The sequence below is a fragment of the Pygocentrus nattereri genome, chromosome 19 (genome assembly GCF_015220715.1).
Source record: "Pygocentrus nattereri isolate fPygNat1 chromosome 19, fPygNat1.pri, whole genome shotgun sequence".
In the NCBI taxonomy this organism is placed as follows: domain Eukaryota; kingdom Metazoa; phylum Chordata; class Actinopteri; order Characiformes; family Serrasalmidae; genus Pygocentrus; species Pygocentrus nattereri.
Window position 1 is genome coordinate 665,166 of NC_051229.1, and position 20,939 is coordinate 686,104.

The following is a 20,939-nucleotide window of genomic DNA, read 5'->3' on the forward strand; positions in this document are numbered from 1 at the left end:
GGGTGGATCCAAGCGTTTGACCGGTACTGTAGGTGTAAGGTCTGAGCAGCTTAGGGCCGTTCTGCACACCCGGTGTGTTACCAGCTCCAGCTCCCTCCTCAGCTGTAGCTGTTGCTGAGCGCTGATTACACTCAGAAGAAAAGCCACTTAGCGCCGCGGCCAGCTGGGTGAAAGGGAACACGACCGGCCGGCCGTAACGGCGCACAGGAACACCTTTTGTAGGGGTGTGATTAAGAGGGGCCGCTGTGTTTCTGTGGAATGAGGACGCTTTATCAAGGAATAAAGGGGTAAATCACTCAGGCTAGCAGCTCTAGACCCCTGCCCTCCTGTCCCGTGCTGGAGGGCCTCTTCCCCTAAATTGATTTGAGAGTTGGAGCGTGGTGCATATCGAATGTCACGGCCTCCTTTGTGCTTTCCATACATACCGTACTCTATTAGCTCATTTAGAGCCATCACAGAGACAGGCGGCCCCCGGTCGAGACCCTTAAAGGAAGAATTCAGCCTAAAATCTCGTTTATACAGTAAACCCCGCCCCTCTCCCCTCTCCCCTCTCCCCAAACGTAATCAGCCAAGACATGTTTTTTGCCTGAGGTTTGCTTCTTCACTTTTATGCTGAAGCGGTGAGAATAGAAATGAAAAGATTAAAGCACAAAGATTTAAAAGGATAATCGTGGAATAAAAACCCGAATAAAGCTGAAATGAGGAGAACAGAGCGGCGTTAGAGTGAAGAGCAGCAGAGCTAACCGAGCTGGAAGCTGCTCTAACAGATCGTTTTCAGGCTGGTTTGAAGCGTCCAGTGTCGGCTCTTCTAACGCTCTCTGACCGCTGGGTCCATTAAAGATCAGCGCAGTATCTAAACGCCGCTTCTCCATGTTTAGTCTCCACCTTCAGCAGGACTGACTGACCGGTTCGTAATGAGGTCAGATAAATACCCTGCTCCTGACCATTAAGATGTTTATAGAGCACCAACAACTCCTTAAAGTCTATTCTGGAACGCACTGGTAGCCTTGATTTCAATTCAGAGTCACTAGAAGCAATGATAATAAATTTGATTTCGGTTTAGGATTTCTAGCTTGTTATTTGTCATTAATGAGTTATCTCGGCATGTTTTGAAGTCTGTAGGCGGCCTAAACAGAAATCTAAAAAGTGGAAAAAGAAAGCAAAATTACATTAAAACAAAATGTGATATAAAAAAATATTATATGATTTTATCAAATATATAAACAAAGTTTTAAGTTGCGTAGCAGGCATGTTAAAAGGGAAGCGGCCACGGTTGTCAGTAAGTAGTCAGCAAGACTCTGAGTCATTGGCCAAGAATCGATCCCGACTCCCAGTCGCGTTCGAGTCAAAGAACCGACTCTTTTGAAGTCAACACCCCGTCATTAGTAGCAGTCAGTGCAGTTGCAGGTTGTGGGGGTGTTTGCAGTTGCAGACCTTCCCAAAAATTTGAGTGAGCTTGAACGAGCGATATAGTAAAGACACCGGGCCTCGTTCCCCAATATCTCCCCAAGTTTGCTCTTAAGTGTTCTCGAGAAAGGTCTCCGTCAGGTTCATGATGGGTTCTTAAAGCGCAGAACCGTTCTCAGCTTTGCGCTCTTGAGTGTGTAGATTCTGTTCTTACCTGAGAAGGATTGAGAAGGATCCCAGGAATCTGCTGGGATTTTCACGCTCAACCATCTCTAGGGTTTACAGAGAACGGTCAGAAAAAGAGGAAATATCCAGTGAGCGGTCAGTTGTGTGGAGGAAAATGCCTTGTTGATGTGAGAGGTCAGAGGAGAATGGACAGACTGGTTCCAGATGATAGAAAGACAACAGGAACTCAAATAACCAACCAGAACCTCTGAGGAACGTTTCCAACACCTTGTTGAAAGTCTGACACGAAGAATTAAGGCAGTTCTGAAGGCAAAAGGGGGTCCTACCCTATATATATATATGTATAAAGTGGCCAGTGAGCATATATAGAACCACTGTCTTTACTAGAGAGACTAGGACAGCAGAGTGTCGACAGTATTAATCCCTGTTTATAGTGTCTTTGGGCGTGATGAGTGTATTTATAGTGGGGAAAACTCAAAGCCTTTATAAAAACCTGATTATGACGTTTTGTGAATTGATTCTGAATCTTTAAATCTAAGAGTCGATTCATCTTCCCACGATTCATCTTACTGTTGAGAGAGTGTGTGTTCTGAATGTATGGTGGCATTGTACAGTAATGTGAATGGTCCATTAGACGCGGTGCGCGCTGAGAGGCCTCCACAGCCTTAGTGTCATGGAGAAGGACTGTGAGAGAGAAAACTGCAGAATAACAGGCGTCCAGATAATAGCCGGAGTAAGCTGGGTGATTTTCCCATGACAAGTAGAGCATTTCAGAGAATGAAAGGCTTCTAATGGCATTTCTATAACAGGCATTTCCTCTAAATCACCAAGAAACACACACACACACACACACACATGTATGTATGTGTATATATATACACACACACACACACACACACACAGACCCATATGCATACATGCCCTCCCGTCGCTCTCCTGCATACCAGAATCAAATCAAATCTTTATCTATAGCACATTTCTGTATAAGACCACAAAATATAAAAAAAGACAAAAATCTGCACCGTTCAGTTGTTAAAACATAAACAGAGGGATCCAGAGGGTTTGGTGTGAAACGGTTCAGACGTCTTTACAGTGGTGGTGATGGGAACCAGGCGTCGCCATGACTACAACACAGATATAGACACTTTATTTACCATCCAGAACCACCAGAGAACCTACACGAGTCTTCTGAGCTTATATGGAATGCTGATGATGGAAAACAGTGGAAAATCTGGAATAATGAGTTTTCTTTGGGGACTATTTTGCCGCACAGCGCCCTGCATGTCTCCCTCCACCATGAATGGAGTTGAAGTTCTCTAAACTCTCATAAAACAGCGTCTCAGTCATCAGGCAGTGAATTCAGAACCAGCTCATGTAGGAACTTTCTGTAGGAGCTTTTAGAGGAACGTCTGGTTCCCATCACCACCACTGTGAGGAGCTTTTAGAGGGGGACGTCTGGTTCCTATCACCACCACTGTGAGCAGATCTGACTCGGTCAGTTTATCTAGAACTTAGGAAACTGAACTTGAAACTAAATTTATATATATATTATATTAGAATAATGACCACATTAACACAAGAGCCTGTGTGAAGTTTTCCCCACGCTCACACACTGTCCCTGTGTCTCTGCAGTGTATAAACCTGGATAAGTTTGTGGGCCACATGGATGAAGACCAGCTCAGTCACCAGGCTCTGTATCTGCTGGAGGAGAATAAGTTCTGGGCCGGCCTCGTATTTATGGATATGTACCCCTGGACCACGGTGCTGCCCAAACACATCAGATACAAAATCCGCATGGACATCGACGCAGTGGAGCGCACCAACAAAATCAAAGACAGGTGACACATGGCACTTCTGTTTCAGCCAGACTGCTTACAGTGGACAGCCTTCCTTGATTTAGTCAGCCTTAGCACTACAAAACACCATCACTCACATTACCCACCAAGATACCATCATTACCCACCAAGATACCATCATTACGCACCAAGATACCATCATTACCCAACAAGATACCATCATTACGCACCAAGACACCATCATTACGCACCAAAACACCATCATTACCCACCAAGACACCATCATTACCCACCAAGACACCATCATTACGCACCAAAACACCATCATTACCCACCAAAACACCATCATTACCCACCAAGACACCATCATTACGCACCAAAACACCATCATTACCCACCAAGATACCATCATTACCCACCAAGATACCATCATTACCCACCAAGACACCATCATTACCCACCAAGACACCATCATTACCCACCAAGATACCATCATTACGCACCAAAACACCATCATTACGCACCAAAACACCATCATTACCCACCAAAACACCATCATTACCCACCAAGACACCATCATTACGCACCAAAACACCATCATTACCCACCAAGATACCATCATTACCCACCAAGATACCATCATTACCCACCAAGACACCATCATTACGCACCAAAACACCATCATTACCCACCAAGACACCATCATTACCCACCAAGATACCATCATTACCCACCAAGATACCATCATTACCCACCAAGACACCATCATTACCCACCAAGACACCATCATTACCCACCAAGATACCATCATTACGCACCAAAACACCATCATTACGCACCAAAACACCATCATTACCCACCAAAACACCATCATTACCCACCAAGACACCATCATTACGCACCAAAACACCATCATTACCCACCAAGATACCATCATTACCCACCAAGATACCATCATTACCCACCAAGACACCATCATTACCCACCAAGACACCATCATTACCCACCAAGATACCATCATTACCCACCAAAACACCATCATTACCCACCAAGACACCATCATTACCCACCAAGACACCATCATTACCCACCAAAACACCATCATTACCCACCAAGATACCATCATTACCCACCAAGATACCATCATTACCCACCAAGACACCATCATTACCCACCAAGACACCATCATTACCCACTTGGCCCACTTGGCGTAGACTTTGTTGACGTCCCCTTGCGTACATGTGAAAGGTACTGGGACCCTGGCCCCCGAGCCGACCCCATGGAGGACCTGCGCTACATCTGGGGCGGCTTCGCGTACCTGCAGGACATGATCGAGCACGGCATCCTGAAGCTGCAGACGGGTCAGGACTGGCCCATGGGCGTTTACGTCCAGCAGATGCCCTACCCCTGCTACGTGGACGACATGTAAGTGTAATTCTGACACACCACGAAATCACATTTATCATCTTTACTGGCAGCTAAAAGATTTACAGTACAGAGTTACAGGACATTTACTTTCACGCGTTTTCTCAAAACTATATATATCATATTTTTGCCTCATCACCTGCCCCTAATTTGACCAGACAGAATATACCAGTAGTACCATATTTTAAAAAAATACTATTAACCCTGCACTCTCAGAAATAAAGGTTCTAGACTGTCTCTGGGTCGGTTCCCCTCTCGTCACTGGGGTGGAACACTCAGGGGTTCATCTCAGCACCTTCAGTCAGGGAACATAACTGAACCATAATCCACTGAAATGATCTGTTCTAAGCTGGACTGACTCCACACACCCCGCCTCGCCTCGCCTCCAGGCTTTTACTCTACTGCTCTGTTTTAAAACATTCGGTTATGAAAAGGAACAAATACCAACTTTTCACCTGGAGGAACTGATTTAATCAGAATGTAGGAGGAAAAAGTCGGATATTAGACTCTGAAATGTAGTGGAGTGAAAGGAAAAAGTCGCCCAGAACGGAGAAACTTCAGTACAGATGCACCAAAAATACTAAAGTACAGAAACTAATTACATTTACTCAGTTACTCAGTTACTCAGTTACTCAGTTACTCAGGTACTCAGTTACTCAGTTACTCAGGTACTCAGTTACTCAGTTACTCAGTTACTCAGTTACTCAGTTACTCAGGTACTCAGGTACTCAGTTACTCAGTTACTCAGGTACTCAGGTACTCAGGTACTCAGTTACTCAGTTACTCAGGTACTCAGGTACTCAGGTACTGTCCACCACTGATTCCGTCTCTGTACAGGTACACAGTGGAGTGAAATTCCGTTCCTCCAGGAACATCACGGAGCAACAAGGAACACAGAGTACAAAGTGTGAATGTGCAAACAACAAATTAAATTAGACACAATAAATACGATAAATTAAACAGACATTAGACACAGTAAACAGACAGGACAGTAAACAGACAGGACAGTAAACAGACGGACAGTAAACAGACCGGACAGTAAACAGACGGACAGTAAACAGACAGGACAGTAAACAGATGGACAGTAAACAGACGGACAGTAAACAGACCGGACAGTAAACAGGCCGGACAGTAAACAGACGGACAGTAAACAGACGGACAGTAAACAGACCGGACAGTAAACAGACCGGACAGTAAACAGACAGGCAGTAAACAGACCGGACAGTAAACAGACCGGACAGTAAACAGACCGGACAGTAAACAGACCGGACAGTAAACAGACCGACAGTAAACAGACCGGACAGTAAACAGACCGGCAGTAAACAGACCGGACAGTAAACAGACCGGACAGTAAACAGACCAACAGTAAACAGACCGACAGTAAACAGACCGGACAGTAAACAGACCGGACAGCGCTCACTCTGGACATGAGGTCGTGGAATAAGGAACAGAGATATGAACCTGCTGTGATCTGAGAGTCACACAGTCAGACGACAGACAAACACAGCAGCTACTGAGGCAGAAAAACCAGAGTAAACAGTGAAAACACAGAGTAGCAGCGATGACCAGGTAGTGCAGGTAGAGCATCAAAACATTTCCAAATGAAAATTGATCAGATTGCTTCCCCACTGGCCTCAATTCACACGCATCAGTTTGTGGTTCTGAAAAGGAAAAAGAGAAGTAAGTACAGCAGAAAACAACGGAGGAACGTTCATATTCAACTTGTGTACGTGTCTCGCTTGCAGTCTCGTCTTTGGCGTCTGACACAATCAATCGATTAAACCTATTTAGGGGAACTGAGTGAATATAGCGGATTCTTTATTGTGTGTCACTGCCGTCGGGACGAAACTCTGAACCTCTCCCGTTTTATCGTTTTTCATTTTCTGATATAATTTTAAAAAGGCAGTTGAGTCAAAATTTCATGGTGAACGGACCAACAGGAATGATTCAAAAAATATTTCCCCATTTACTTCCATTAAAAGTTCAGAAGGGCAGCAGCGGGCGGCACCGTTGCCTCACAGCAGAAGAGTCTGGGTTCGACTCCACCGAGAGGCTCTAACGTCTGTTCGGCGCTGCTGCCATGGTAACAGAGAAAACCACATGAATTCCGATCTGAGGGTCAGATTAAGGTCACATGGCCATGAATCGGACACGTATCCGATCTAGGACCACATATGAAAGTGGCTCAGGTCGGATTTGAGAAGATCAGATTTGTGTCCACACCGCGCTGGAAACACCAGATCTGAGTCACATCAGGGCAAAAGATCGGATTTGTGCCGCTTCAGCCTGGAAATGTGAACGCAGCCTTGGAGACACCCTAGGTGTGTGTATCTGCCCTGTGATGGACTGATGACCTGCCCAGGGTGTTCTCTGCCTTCTGCCCGATGACCGCTGGGATCGGCTCCAGCTCCCCTGTGAGGAGGACAAGCAGCTCAGAAGACGTGTGTGTTTCCTTCTCCTGTGACGTTCCCTTTGTCCCGACAAGCGGTGATATATTTGATGAACTGTTCGTATCTGGTCCTAAATCAAGGGAGCAGGGGGCTTTAAACACTGACGTGGGTTCTTTACATGCTGCTGGCAGAACTGTCATAAGGGTTCTATTCTTCACGTTCTCTTGTGGGATACTGCATATGCAAATTCCCAGTTTTCGCACCACGGTCAGGCCTAGCGTGTCCTATTGAAGGCAAAGAGCACTGAGTCCTTTCTTTTGGCCTCTGACCCCAGGTTCATGTTGACCCTTAACCGCTGCTTCCCCATCTTCATGGTGCTGGCCTGGATCTACTCTGTGTCCATGATGGTGAAGAGCATCGTGCTTGAGAAGGAGATGAGGCTGAAGGAGACGCTGAAGGCCATGGGGGTCACTAACGGGGTCATCTGGTACACCTGGTTCATCGACAGCTTCATCATGATGACCATCAGCACCGTTCTGCTCACCGCCATCGTCATGGTGAGTAGAAGAACCCTGTGCATGGTCACTGCTGGACCTTTAAAGGGGAACTCCACCGATTTAGTAAAATTCAACAAAAATCAGAAACGAGATTTCTCTACAGTGGGGGTGATGGGAACCAGGGGGCACCCTCTTAAAAAAAGATGCTTCTTTAAGGGTTCTCTAGTAAAGACAAGGGTTCTATATAGGACACTGAACACTCAAAGACCCATTGGTGTGCTTAAATGGTTCTTTGCATGGTGAAGTGGTTCTTCAGTGTCTTCAACGCATAATGAGTCTGGCCTTCGATCTGAAGAATTAGTTCACCAAGGAGAAACCCTTTAATCATGGAAATGTTGTTTGAGGGTTTATGGTTCTATATAGAACCCATTTTACTAAAGAACCCCTGAAGAAGCATCTTTTTAAAGAGTCTACAACACAAATATAGACATTTTATTTGCCATCAGAACCACCAGTGAACCTACACCCGTCTTCTGAGTTTATATGGAATGTTGACTGAACGAATGAAATAGAGATAAATCGGATATATTTCATTGCTGTCTGAACAAAACCTCGTATCTCCATTTTTTTTTTGTTTGGCATAATTTCAAAATGCCCGTTGCTCTTTAATTTGTATGTAAATTTCATGAGAAACGACCCAAAATAACTTGGAGAAAACTCCGGTTCCATTGACTTACATTAGAAGTGCAGTTGTTTTTTTCTGTCTCCTGTAAAGTTTTAATTTTGGAGATACGAGGTTTTGTTCCGACAACAGCGATATATTTGTGTGTGTGTGTGTGTGTGTGTGTGTGTGTGTGTGTGTATATATATATATATATATATATATATATATAAAATATATCTTAACTGCTTAATTATGGAGGAAGTCTGAAAAATTGATGGAATTCCCCTTCAAAGAAGTCTGGGCTCTTTCTTTGAGCCCTTAAGCGTTCATCTTTCCCTGATGGAGTAATAGTGCCCTCTAGTGGATCTGTCCAGTTAAAGCACATAAATGATCCTGTCCCATTTATCTGGTCGCTTCTGTTAGTGCCTCAGCCAGTCTGAGCCTTTTCACTACAGCATTTAAGTGAAAATGACAGGCTTTAAACTGATGTTCTGTTGAATGTGGAACCTGTTTTGTACCAACAGAGTACACTCTTAACAAAGATGATCCTTCAAGGGTTCTTTAGTGAAGACAACTACATAGAACCGTAAACACCCAAAGAACCACTTGCATGCTTAAATGGTTCTCTGCCCGGTGAAAAGACTGATGGAGAATGTGCTGTATATGGTCACAAGCTTGACATCATAACAATCGCACGCATAACTTTTTGGTGCTATATAGACCAATTTTCAAAAAGGTTCTGTGTAGAACCATATACAACTGACACAGTTGTATATGGTTCTTCGGATTGATGGAGAATGTGTTGAATGTGGTTCTGTAGAGCACTAAGAAGGTTTCTGTTTCTCCATCAATCTGAAGAACCATTTCACCATGCAAAGAACCATTTGAGCATGTAGATGGTTCTATATAGAACTGACAGTTCTAAATGGATACCTTTACTAAAGAGCCTTTGACGGAAACTCTGTGCTGCTTCTTCTTCTGTGTCTCCAGGCTGGAAAGGTGCTGAACTACAGCAATCCCGTCATCCTCTTCCTCTTCCTGATGACCTTCTCCACGGCCACCATCATGCAGAGCTTCTTGATGAGCGTGTTCTTCAACAAGGCCAACTTGGCTGCAGCTTGCAGCGGCATCATCTACTTCACCCTGTATTTGCCTCACATCCTGTGCTTCGCCTGGCAGGACCGCATCACCAAAAACATGAAGCTTGCAGCGGTGAGCCGGCAAACTCCGTTTAACAGCTGTGTTGGAATGTTTTGACCCGATCCCAGAACTTTCCAGGAGATATCGCTCACAGGCCTGCTGTATTCAAAATATAGAAATATCTCTTATGGTGTTTTTGACCTTTTCAGGTTTGTAGTTTCTCAAGTATCAGTTTAAATAAGGGCTACATAAGGAATTTCTGGAATACCTGAAGTGGTAAATGTACATTTAGCATCTGTACGATGGAGGCCTGAATGTCCTCGGCTTGTTTTAAATCAGAGTTTTATGTACAGTGTGAACATTGTTAAAGTTTCAAAACGTGTTCACTCCACAGTCTGTACAGGCCATGTCGTCGCTGTCCGAACACGCATCTCATGACAGAGCGGGGTCAGCGGATGCTGAGGGGCATAGTGCGCAGAGGTCACCGACTTATAGCTGCAAAGGGTGGGCCGACATCATATTAAACCCTATGGATTAAGAATGAGACGTCCACTCAAGTTCATATGCGAGTGAAGCCAGACGACCGAATACTTTGGGAAATATAGTGCATGTAATTGCACCCAACTTGTGGAAGAACATTTTGTAACATCGGTTGTGCTTCGGACCCCCACAAGTGGTTGAGTCTGTCTTGATTGTTGGAAGAGATTCATGGAGAACTCGGTCTAGACTCTGTGAAGTTCATCTTCATCAGTACGACGCTGATTCTGAGATCATTTAAGGCTGAAGCATCGAGCCGGACCTTCTTGTAGAGTCTGTGTGTGACGTTGATACGTGAAGACGTACGGCGTGGTCTGACAAACTCTGAGTGGTTATTTGAGGCTTTACAGGCGACTCCCAGCAGCAGCTCACGTTCACCGTGTCTTAGTGTGGTATTTTCTCCATACTCAGCAATGCACATGCTCCATAGTGCTGCTTTAACCCCCTCCCATTTACCCGTCCGGTTCTCTTTCAGAGCTTACTGTCTCCAGTGGCGTTCGGCTTTGGCACGGAGTACCTGTCCCGCTACGAGGAGCAGGGCCTGGGGCTGCAGTGGGACAACATCGGCACCAGCCCGTTAGAGGGCGACGGATACTCTTTCCTCAACTCCATCCGCATGATGCTCTTCGACTCGGTTCTCTACGCTGTTCTAGCCTGGTATCTAGATAATGTTTTCCCAGGTCAGTACCTGGAGCCTCAGAACACCCACTGCATATTTAATCTGAAACGGTACTCGTCTTTTCCGTCTCAGTATTATTAAAACATCACCTTTAACGAATGACTTTTCAATCAGAGGAGTTTTTAAACTAGTTAATTTACTTGTTACCACATGAAGGGATGTTTCAGGGCGATCTGACAAGCGAGTTTGACTCTTATCGTTGGTTAATTTGTGAAGAACTGCCTTCTGCGTGTTTGCAGGCCAGTATGGGATTGGACGTCCATTCTACTTCCCTCTCCAGCCGTCTTACTGGCAGAGCCCAGAGCGCCCCCACTCAGACGTGGCTGATCCAGGTATTACAAAATCACCGGCCAAAAGTCAAAGCACCTGCTAATGGGGTTTCTACACTGTGTGAAACAGTGTTATGTACAGGATGGGATGGAATGGAATGCAAGTATTGGGAATACTTATTCAGAGTACAGAAATAAAGTATCTGTATTCAGTCCAAGTTACATTTCGTAAGGAATACAGATATTTTTCTCATCTTTAGGAGTAAACATATAAAATACATGCTAAAACTCTTTACAGACACTCAAGTTCCTGCTAAAGCCTGAGTAGACTGATAAATCAATGTGATCAGTTATTAATCTCAGTGTTACTGAGCTGTTCAGACCCATCTCCATTCCCCTCTGCAGCTCCTGAGAAGCCTCCAGAGGAGAACGTGGAGAACATGGAGAAGGTAGAGGAGAAGGAGGACAGAGAAAGCCCTGCGGCGGAGCCCGACTGTAATGGCTCCCGCAAACAGTGCAAGCACCAGGACAGACGCGAGAGGCTGGAGAAAGAAAAAGAGGAGCAGCTGAAGAGAGAGGGAGATCTGCCTGCTCCAGAAGAGGAAAGGGCAGAGCTGACAGGTGAGGGAGAAGCTAGCAGAGCAGTAAAAAGGGAGAGGACCTGCCCCGAGTGGAGGGGTTTAAGTATGTCAGGGTCTTGTTGATGAGTGATGGGAAGAGGAACGGGGAGATCGGCCACAGGCTGGGACAGGCAGCAGCAGTGTTGTGGTCACTGTACTGGACTGTAGTGGTGAAGAGGGAGCTGAGCCATAAAGCAAAGCTCTGTTTCCCGGTCAGTCTACATTCCCACCCTCCCCTTTGGAAGAATGAGATCACGGATACAAGCAGCCTTTCTTCACAGGGTGGTGGGCTACTCTCTACTGACAGGGTAAGGAGCTCGCTCATCCGGAAGGAGCTTGGAGTAGACCCACTACTCCTCCGCACTGGTGGTTCAGGCATCTAATTATGATGCTCCCTGGACCACCTGGTTTACCAAGCACGGCTCTCTGGGACAAGACCTCGAAGTTGTCCCAGGATCCACTGGAGGAATCATTTTTCCAAGTTGGCCTGGGAGTGTCTCAGGGTTCCCCAGGAAGTTGGTCATCAGAGTCATCTGGGATTCTCTAGTCTCCCAGCTGCTTCCGTGACCCCATCTGGATTTTGAGACTTAAGATGATGATGACGATGACGATGACGATGATGACGATGATGATGATTAACCTCGTATGTCAGAGATAATATTCCAGAGCATCACTTAAGCAGCCTCTGATTGGAGAGAGAGCAATGTTATAAAGGAGGAGGCAGTTGCTGGTGGGAATATGAATGGGAACGCTCGTAACTCTTAACATGGCGTTTGTTTGCAGAGAAAGTCCCGCCCCTCAAAAAAAGAGCCAATCAGCACGTTGGGTATGCAGCGAGCGGAGAAGGGGTCAATGATATTGTGGCATACGTGGGGAAAGCCCCCCTGCCTCATTGTGGAGCTCTGTGCACAACAACCTGAAAACTACTTATGACTATTTATTAACGCCACAAACTACTTACGTTTTGATTTGATCAGCGAAACGTTAATTTCTTATATGGACTTTGGTGGTCACCCATGTTTAGCCAACATTGGGCCTCATTCTCCAATCTCCTCCTAAGTTTGTTCTTAAATGTGTTCTTGAGAAAGTTCCCAAGAAAAAGTGTTTTTAAAGCACAGAACCGTTCTCTGCTCTGTGCTCTTGACTGTGTGTAGATTCTGTTCTTACCGGAGAACAAACCCCTCATAAGAGAACACTGGAGAGTCAGAGTCTTCGTCAGAGCTGCGTACGTGGGTTTTAAGAAAGTGCGGCTCTAAGCTGGTCTGAGAGTGGTCTCCTGTTAAAGGAACAGCATCAGACTGTAATGAGTTAATGAGTTAACAGGGGAAAAGAGAGTGGAAGGGCAAGCCAGTCTCTTGGGGTTAGCCGTTTGCCATCAGCCTAGCATGGAGATAAGATGGTGTTCTGATGAATAGTGGTTTTAGTAGCTTTGTCAAAATGTTCACACATGAACCCTCAGTTTGTGATGGCTTAAATCACCTTATCAAAAAATTCCACCAGCATCAAAACTACGCAGCTGAAATCAGCTTCTTATTCGCCAGCTTGTTGTTAGAATTTTCGCATTCCACCTTAAATGGTGCAGGAGTTATATTGTTATTATGGCACCAGAATATAATTACTACGCCCTTTGATTTGCCACCACCGTGAAATGAGTGATGCAGTGAAGCTTCTTGCTTCCACAGGAAATCTGTTCTTCGAGCCTGAGCCAGAGGGGCTGTTGGTGGGAGTGTCGGTGAAGGATCTGGTAAAGATTTATCCTGGAAGCTCAAGGCCAGCTGTGAACTGCCTCAACATCACCTTCTATGAAGGCCAAATCACATCTTTCCTCGGCCACAACGGAGCAGGAAAGACGACCACACTGTAAGCCCTTCATACTTTTTGTGCGCACTCAATAAGCCAGGAAAGGTTCTTTTCCAGGTGTTTCTCATACCTGTTCTCTGCTCCGTTAGGTCCATCCTTACCGGCCTGTTTCCACCAACATCAGGAACGGCTTACGTCAATGGGAAAGACATTCGGACAGATATGGATGCTATACGGCAGTCTCTGGGCATGTGTCCCCAGTACAACATCCTGTTTAACCAGTGAGTCGCCCTTTGCTGTTTTATTAACACAATATTTCACCTCTTACATGACGTGTATTGTTAGACAGATTCAGGGACAGATCAGAAAAGCTTGGAACGACCCTCCAAACATTTATTCTCCCTTTACCTACGAAAAACACGTCCGTTTCAAATGATGTAACCACATACTTCCATGTGGCATGGATGTTAACCAGTATGTCCACTAGAGGGCAGTCCAGAGTCAAAAAGTTTCCACTGGTGCACAGTACCTGAGTACCTGAGTACCTGAGTAACTGAGTACCTGAGTACCTGAGTATCTGAGTATCTGAGTAACTGAGTAAATGTAATTGGTTTCTGTACTTTAGTATTTTTGGTGTATCTGTACTGAAGTTTCTCCGTTCTGGGCGACTTTTTCCTTTCACTCCACTACATTTCAGAGTCTAATATCCGACTTTTTCCTCCTACATTTTGAGAAATCTGTCGTTCCTTTTGGTTTCTGTGTGTATAAAAACGTAACATGTCAAAACGAAAGAAGCGCAAAGCCAGAGCGCCAATCAGGGCCCAGCGGTCACTTTGTTTAGAGCTGGTTTTGACCTGTTGGTCAGACCGACCCAGTGCAGCACGCGGTTCAACGTCAGCGCAGCAGCGTAAAACTTTGGGAGAGTCTGTTCAACATAAATGATGAACTAACCTAACTTTGTGTAAATAGAGCTCAATATAGAAATATGTCCACATATGCAGTCGAGACTGACGCGGCTTTTTTCTGAATTTCTACAAACACCATTTCATTTTATAGTAAATGAGTTTGGGCTGGTTTATGTTTATGAACAGACGCCTACAGATCAACATAGTAAAGGAGCTCATCTGTGATCCTGAGTTTAAAGCCAGTTTTTATTCAACTTAAACAATGCTGTGTTAAACGATGTTGATCTGGGAAAGACGAGCCTGTAAACAAATACAAGTAAGTGGGGAACCTACACTTTCAGAAAAAAAGGTACGACGCTCTCACTGGAGCAGTTCCCTTCTCATCACTGGGGTGGTTCCCTCAGGAGTCCATCTCAGTCCCTTTAGTCAGGGAACTTAACTGAAGCAGAATCCACTGGAATGATATTTTCTAAGCTGTACTGACTCCACACGCCCCGCCTCGCCTCGCCTCCAGGCTTTTATTAAATGGCTCTGTTTATAAACATTAGTTCATAAAAAGATACAAATATCTACTTTTCTGCTGGGAAAACTTACTTAAGGTACACAATTGGACCTTAAACCCACCACTGTACCTTTGAGGGAACGTTTACACTGTTTGAACCTTGAGGAATGAAACATGTACCTGCATGGTCCCTTTAGTTCTAACAGTGTAGAGTTTTTCTGGGTTCTCTGCGTGGTGAAATGGTTCTTCAGATTGATGGAGAATGTGTTCTATATGGAACCTGAAAAGGTTTCTTCCTTGGTTATGATGTCAAGCTTGTATATAATAAAAGAGCCCTTTTAGGTGCTGTATAGAATCACACACAACACATACACTAACTGGCCACTTTATTAGGTACCCCTTGCTAGTAAAAGGCTGGACCCCCTTTTGCCTTCAGAACTGCTTTAATTCTTCATGTCAGACTTTCAACAAGGTGTTGGAAACGTTCCTCAGAGATTCTGGTTGGTTATTTGAGTTCCTGCTGTCTTTCTATCATCTGGAACAAGTCTGCCCATTCTCCTCTGACCTCTCACATCAACAAGGCATTTTCGTCCACACAACTGACCGCTCACTGGATATTTCCTCTTTTTCGGACCGTTCTCTGTGAACCCTAGAGATGGTTGTGTGTGAAAATCCCAGCAGATCAGCAGTTTCTGAAATACTCAGACCAGCCCGTCTGGCACCAACAACCACGCCACGTTCAAAGCCCCTTAAATCCCCTTTCTTCCCCGTTCTGATGCTCGGTCTGCACTTCAGCAAGTCGTCTTGACCACCTCTACAGGCCTAAATGCAGTGAGCTGCGGCCGTGTGATTGGCTGATTAGATATTTGGGTTAACAAGCAGCTGAATAAAGTGGCCAGTGAGTGTGTACAAATCAATCTGAAGAGCCATTTCATCAAGCAAACAACCATTTAAGCATGCAGAGGGTTCTTTGAGTGTTCATGGCTCTATGTAGAACCGTTGTCTTTTCTACAGAGCTCTCAAGGAACCGTCTATTTTAAGAGTATAGTTAAACTGATAGTAGAGCTACAGGGGAAATAACACTTTATTTGACCATATTGATTATGTTTTTGATTAAGTCCACTAAGTATAACGCGATCCTGATTAGGAAAAGATCGGAGTTCAGCCTTATTAATGTGATTATATGGTGACATTTCCAAATTCTCTGGCTGTGCTTTAATTGTGCGCTATATCACCTCTGTGATGTCTTTGTGTATGAAAATGGATCATACTGGCAGGCCTGTTGTAAATCTGGGTGGGGGGGCCTCAAACTGCCCAGGGTCCATACCATGTGCCCGGCTGGTCATCCTGAAAATAAGGTTAAAATAAGATTAATTTGCTTGTAATTTGTCTGTCCGGCCCTCATATTGATCAGAATATTGCCTGTGTGTGTTCTGTTCTGTATGTACCCCATCCTGCCCCTCCAGTCTGACTGTGGAGGAGCACATCCTCTTCTACTCGCTGCTGAAGGGTCGTGAGCAAAAGGAGGCAGAGCAGGAAGTGGAGGACATGCTGGAGGACCTGGGCTTACCCAACAAGAGAGATGATGAGGCACAGAAGCTTTCTGGTGGGTCTGAACACAAACATGGGAAGATAATCTGTAGAGTGAGGGCCAAATTAAATAATCTAAAGGTTAAGCCCACTGTAGCCCACCAGGTGGTCATTATGTACTACATGGATGTTTTATATCTGCCACAATTCACAGAAGTTGCCACCAGCCATAAACAAGGGGAACAGCTGAAAACGGTCAGAAACAAAGCCAAGCCAAAAGATATCGAGAGGCTAATCCCAGCCATAACTGATAAAATAAAGAGATGTGCAGATCAGAATTGCTGACACTACGTTGGCACAACCAGACTCCAAGCTCACGGGCGGTTGCCAGGTTGAGGACACTGAACTGAACTGGGACTGGGCAAACAACTCTCTTTGGACTGCAGAGCTCATTTTAAACGCTTGCTGTCAGTGTTACATCCAGTTCCTTGAAGGACTGGAGTGAACAGCAAGGTCTATTGTAGAATAGTCATGAGGGGCCAGTGACCTCATGACCATCACCGTGAGAAATCTGAGACTAAATGAGAAGTGTGTGTGTGTGTGTGTGTGTGTGTGTGTGTGTGTGTCTAGGCTTTTACAATGGGTGTGAAAGTGCTAAACGGATTCAATCAGAGGTGGATCTCAAGCCTGTCGTTAGAACATAGCATGGCTGAAAAGTCCCCCAGAAAACCCCACTTATCCCTAGTGTGCTGTTCAGGTCTGATGGACTCATTTTCAGTGTTTATCATCAGAAAAAAATTATTATTTCACCTTCAGATTCTTGGTCTTTGCTCATTTTCTGTGAGGAACATATAAAATAACCCATTTTCAGGGTCTTCACTCTGTTCACCCCCCCACATATTTATGCTACACATGGTGTTGGGCTGAACCCACGGGGAGTGAAAGTGTGGAGGTGCTGTGTCCTTCACTCTGTTCTCCTACATGGCCTGCTGTTAGTGTGTGTGTGTGTGTGTGTAGACAATATGTGCTGCTGACTGGCTATAGCTGCTAAAGTAGACCCCTACGCTGGACACTTGTGATACTTTAAACACCTGGTATTTTTATATAAATTGTTATGGCTGTATGTTTAATAAACAGTAATGCTGTGGATCCAGCAGACACTGAGGAACACACACACCAGCACCACACAAGGGTTAAGGCTGTAGATGTGAGTCATGTGTGTGAACACGTAACAAGAGGTACAAAAAAGTCCCCAGCAAGTTAGAAGATCATGTCTGGCCCTGTGGGGCCCCTCACAGGCAAGATTTACCAGGAAGGGGCCATATGAGGTAATGAGGCAGTATTTATGAATAGTTTAATAATAATAATAATTTTTAAAAGATAAATAATGAAAGTTCTTAAAAAGTCAGTTTCCAAAAAGCGTAAAACTGAATTAAGCCGTGTCTGACAGCAGTTCAGTTCAGTTAACTGTTCTGTTCTGTCTGGGGCAGTCGTGGGCTGGAGGTCAGGGAACCAGCCTTGTGACCGGAAGGTTGCGGGTTTGATCCCCTGAGCCGACAGCACATGACTGAGGTGTCCTTGAGCAAGACACCTAACCCCCAACTGCTCCCCGGGCGCCTTGGATTGGGCTGCCCACCGCTCCGGGTAAGTGTGCTCACTGCCCCCTAGTGTGTGTGTCTATTCACTAGTGTGTATGTGGTGTTTCACTGCACGGGTGGGCTAAATGCGGAGGTGGAATTTCCCCATCATGGGACTAATGACGAACTCTTAATTAATGATTTTTTGGCGTGACTTTTCTTGAGTGAAATCACAGAAAAACAGTCATTTAGAAGGCAGCCGGCTTCTTCCTGTGTTTAGGTGGGATGCAGAGGAAGTTGTCTGTTGCCATGGCGTTTGTCGGGGGATCTAAGGTGGTGATTCTGGACGAGCCAACCTCAGGAGTGGACCCATACTCCAGACGCTCCATCTGGGACCTGCTCCTCAAATACCGCACAGGTAAAACTCTGCAGCTTTAGAAAACCTCATAGATCCACAGTAAAAACCTCATAAATCCACAAACACAAGTTTCTCCTGGACGCCTGTATCAGCTGGTCAGTATTTAATGACTGTTTTATTATTTTAGTTTTACATTTTTTATTTCCCTTCCTTTTCTCAGTGTTTATCTTCTCTGTCTCCCGTTTCTTCTCTTATTCGCCTTCATCACTTTGAGCTGCACTGTATTGTGTGATGGTGCTACATTCATAAGGTTAAACATTATTATAAAGGACTGGAGAATCGTTTAAAACTACACTTCCTGAAGAAAATGCAGTCTGGTTGCACAAATTAAGCAGTTCCCAGGTGGTTGCTAGGTTGTTGCCAAACGGTTAGTGGTTGCTATAATGTTGGACAATAGTCCAACATTGGCATTTGTGGCATTTGACAAGTTGTTGCAAAAGTGTTGATAAGTATTTGCTATAGTATCACAAATGGTTGCTCGGGTGTTGCTATATGGTTGCTATGGTGTTGCTAGTTGGTTGATATGGTATCCCAGGTGGTTGCTAGGGTGTTGCTAGGTGATTGATATGGTATCGTAGATAGTTGCTATGGTGTTTCTGAATGGTTAGTGGTCGCTAGGGTGTTGCCAAACGGCTACTATGGTATTTTAGGTGGTTGGAAATGTGTCGATAAATGGTTGCAATGATATCCCGGGTGGCTACTAGGGTGTTGCTAGATGAGTGTGAGATGGTTGCTGTGGTATCCTAGGTGGTTACCTAGTTCTTAATGAGCGGTTGCTATTGTATCACAGGTATTTGAAAGATTGTTGCTAGGCTGTTGCTGTGGTAACCCAGGTAGTTGCTTCGGTGTGGCTAGATGGTTGCTGTGGTATCCCAGGTTGTTGCTAGGTTGTTGCTAGGGTCTTGGTTTGTGGTTCCCCACATGGCAAACAGGGTTTTGCTAATCGACTTTTATCATTTAAAGATGATTGAAAAGTTCTATATAAACACACCATTCCCAATCAGACTGAACATTCCAGAGTTGGAACAGTGTCAGTATCTCGAAAACTGCAGGATGAGTTAGTGGACAACCAAGAAGAAGAATAATGTACTGTCTGATAACAGCAGTGCTGGGACTGCTTTGCAGCCCACAATCACTAACTGTACGTCAGTAAACATGCTGGTCGCTGGATCTGATGCATCTCCTCTCAGGGCGCACAGTGATCCTGTCCACCCACCACATGGATGAAGCTGACCTGCTGAGTGACCGGGTGGCCATCATCTCTAATGGCCAGCTCCACTGCTGCGGCTCCCCTCTGTTCCTGAAGAACTGCTTTGGTGTTGGATTCTACCTCACGTTGGTGCGCCGCATCAAGGATCTGCGCAAGAAAGAGGTCAGTAACTGAGCCGATGGTGCCCAAGTCCTGCGGTTCATCCCCCCAGTCAACAGCATGGGGCAGGAAAGGGCTGTACGATGCTGACAGAACATGCAGTGCTGGATGAAGCTGTCAGATGCTGCGACGACGATATGAGGAGCGATAAAATGTTATTAAAATAGTTCTCTGACTGGACATGAAGTACAGACTTTTTTTTGCTTGTGTAAACAGAACTAACTGACCTCTCCTTTAAGCAAAATAGCGAAATGCAGAATTAAACAAACAAAATTTAAAAAAAACTTACTTACGTTTTTACTACTGTTTTGATTGTGTTTACGTCTCAGCTGTGTGTTTATGGTCAGTTGCTAGGAAACAGACAAGACAGCTGATTGTTGACTTTTATCTAGTAGGTTAAGGTGTCCTAACTGGAGGTAAGATGCTATAAGATAAAATTCCTAAATTATGATCAGATAATGATCGATGATCTACTGCTTTAATACAGCAGTTAAATAAATACAGTAAGAAATGAATAAACTGGCCGTGAACGCGGCTTTAATATGTTTTAATGTTCAGCTCCTTCCTCCTAATTAGAGCTCCTTAACGAGCAGCTCGCTGCTACGTCAGAGTAATGAGCTCCGCCCACTCGCCGCTCAGCCGGCAGTTCGTTCTCCAGCTCCTTACACTAAATTCCCAAACTGTCGTCACCACTGAGCAGCTTTTCAGTCGGCAGCTGAGACAGAAGAACAGCTGAACAACCTGGAATCAGCCAGAAATGAACCCAACACCATTCGCCAGACGTGTCTGATCTTCAGAGTCGGACCAAATCAGACTGAGCCGTAAAACTGACCCAATATCAGGTTCAGCTCAGTTTGGTCAGTTTGTCCAGATCAGTATTAATGTTGTTTTGTTCCAGCCGGTCTGTAAAGCTTCTTACAGCCCGTTTAGTTTGGCGAATGGTGTCGGGTTCATTTCTGGCTGATTGGCTAAATGGGTTAAACTAAAAGAAAATAAAATGTTAAAAGTATCACGCATCATTTGTGGTATGGGGCAAAATGCAACACAGCCTACATAAGCAAACAATGACTTAAGAAAATCTTCAAGAAATGATTAAGATTATTTTAAGAGAATATTTGAGAACTTCCTAGTTTTTTTTTCAAGAATTGCATTTAAGAACATTCTTATGAACTTCTTAGTGTTGGTCTTAAGAACCTTCACAAGTTTTTTTTTACATGAGAAAGCTTTT

The 20,939-nt window shown here is 44.8% G+C and overlaps 1 protein-coding gene across 2 annotated transcripts in view; it reads left to right on the plus strand.

Moving 5' to 3' along the window:
- Positions 1-20,939, plus strand: part of abca4b (ATP-binding cassette, sub-family A (ABC1), member 4b) — a 98,671-nt gene that overhangs the window by 34,753 nt on the left and 42,979 nt on the right. For both annotated transcript variants that reach the window (XM_037531255.1, XM_037531256.1), the window contains exons 13-24: positions 3,226-3,431; positions 4,638-4,814; positions 7,539-7,761; positions 9,356-9,577; positions 10,518-10,722; positions 10,961-11,053; positions 11,396-11,611; positions 13,293-13,470; positions 13,560-13,691; positions 16,284-16,423; positions 18,205-18,342; positions 19,533-19,714. In XM_037531255.1, coding sequence (XP_037387152.1) covers positions 3,226-3,431; positions 4,638-4,814; positions 7,539-7,761; positions 9,356-9,577; positions 10,518-10,722; positions 10,961-11,053; positions 11,396-11,611; positions 13,293-13,470; positions 13,560-13,691; positions 16,284-16,423; positions 18,205-18,342; positions 19,533-19,714 — 2,112 coding nt within the window. The remainder of the gene's footprint in view (positions 1-3,225; positions 3,432-4,637; positions 4,815-7,538; positions 7,762-9,355; positions 9,578-10,517; positions 10,723-10,960; positions 11,054-11,395; positions 11,612-13,292; positions 13,471-13,559; positions 13,692-16,283; positions 16,424-18,204; positions 18,343-19,532; positions 19,715-20,939) is intronic.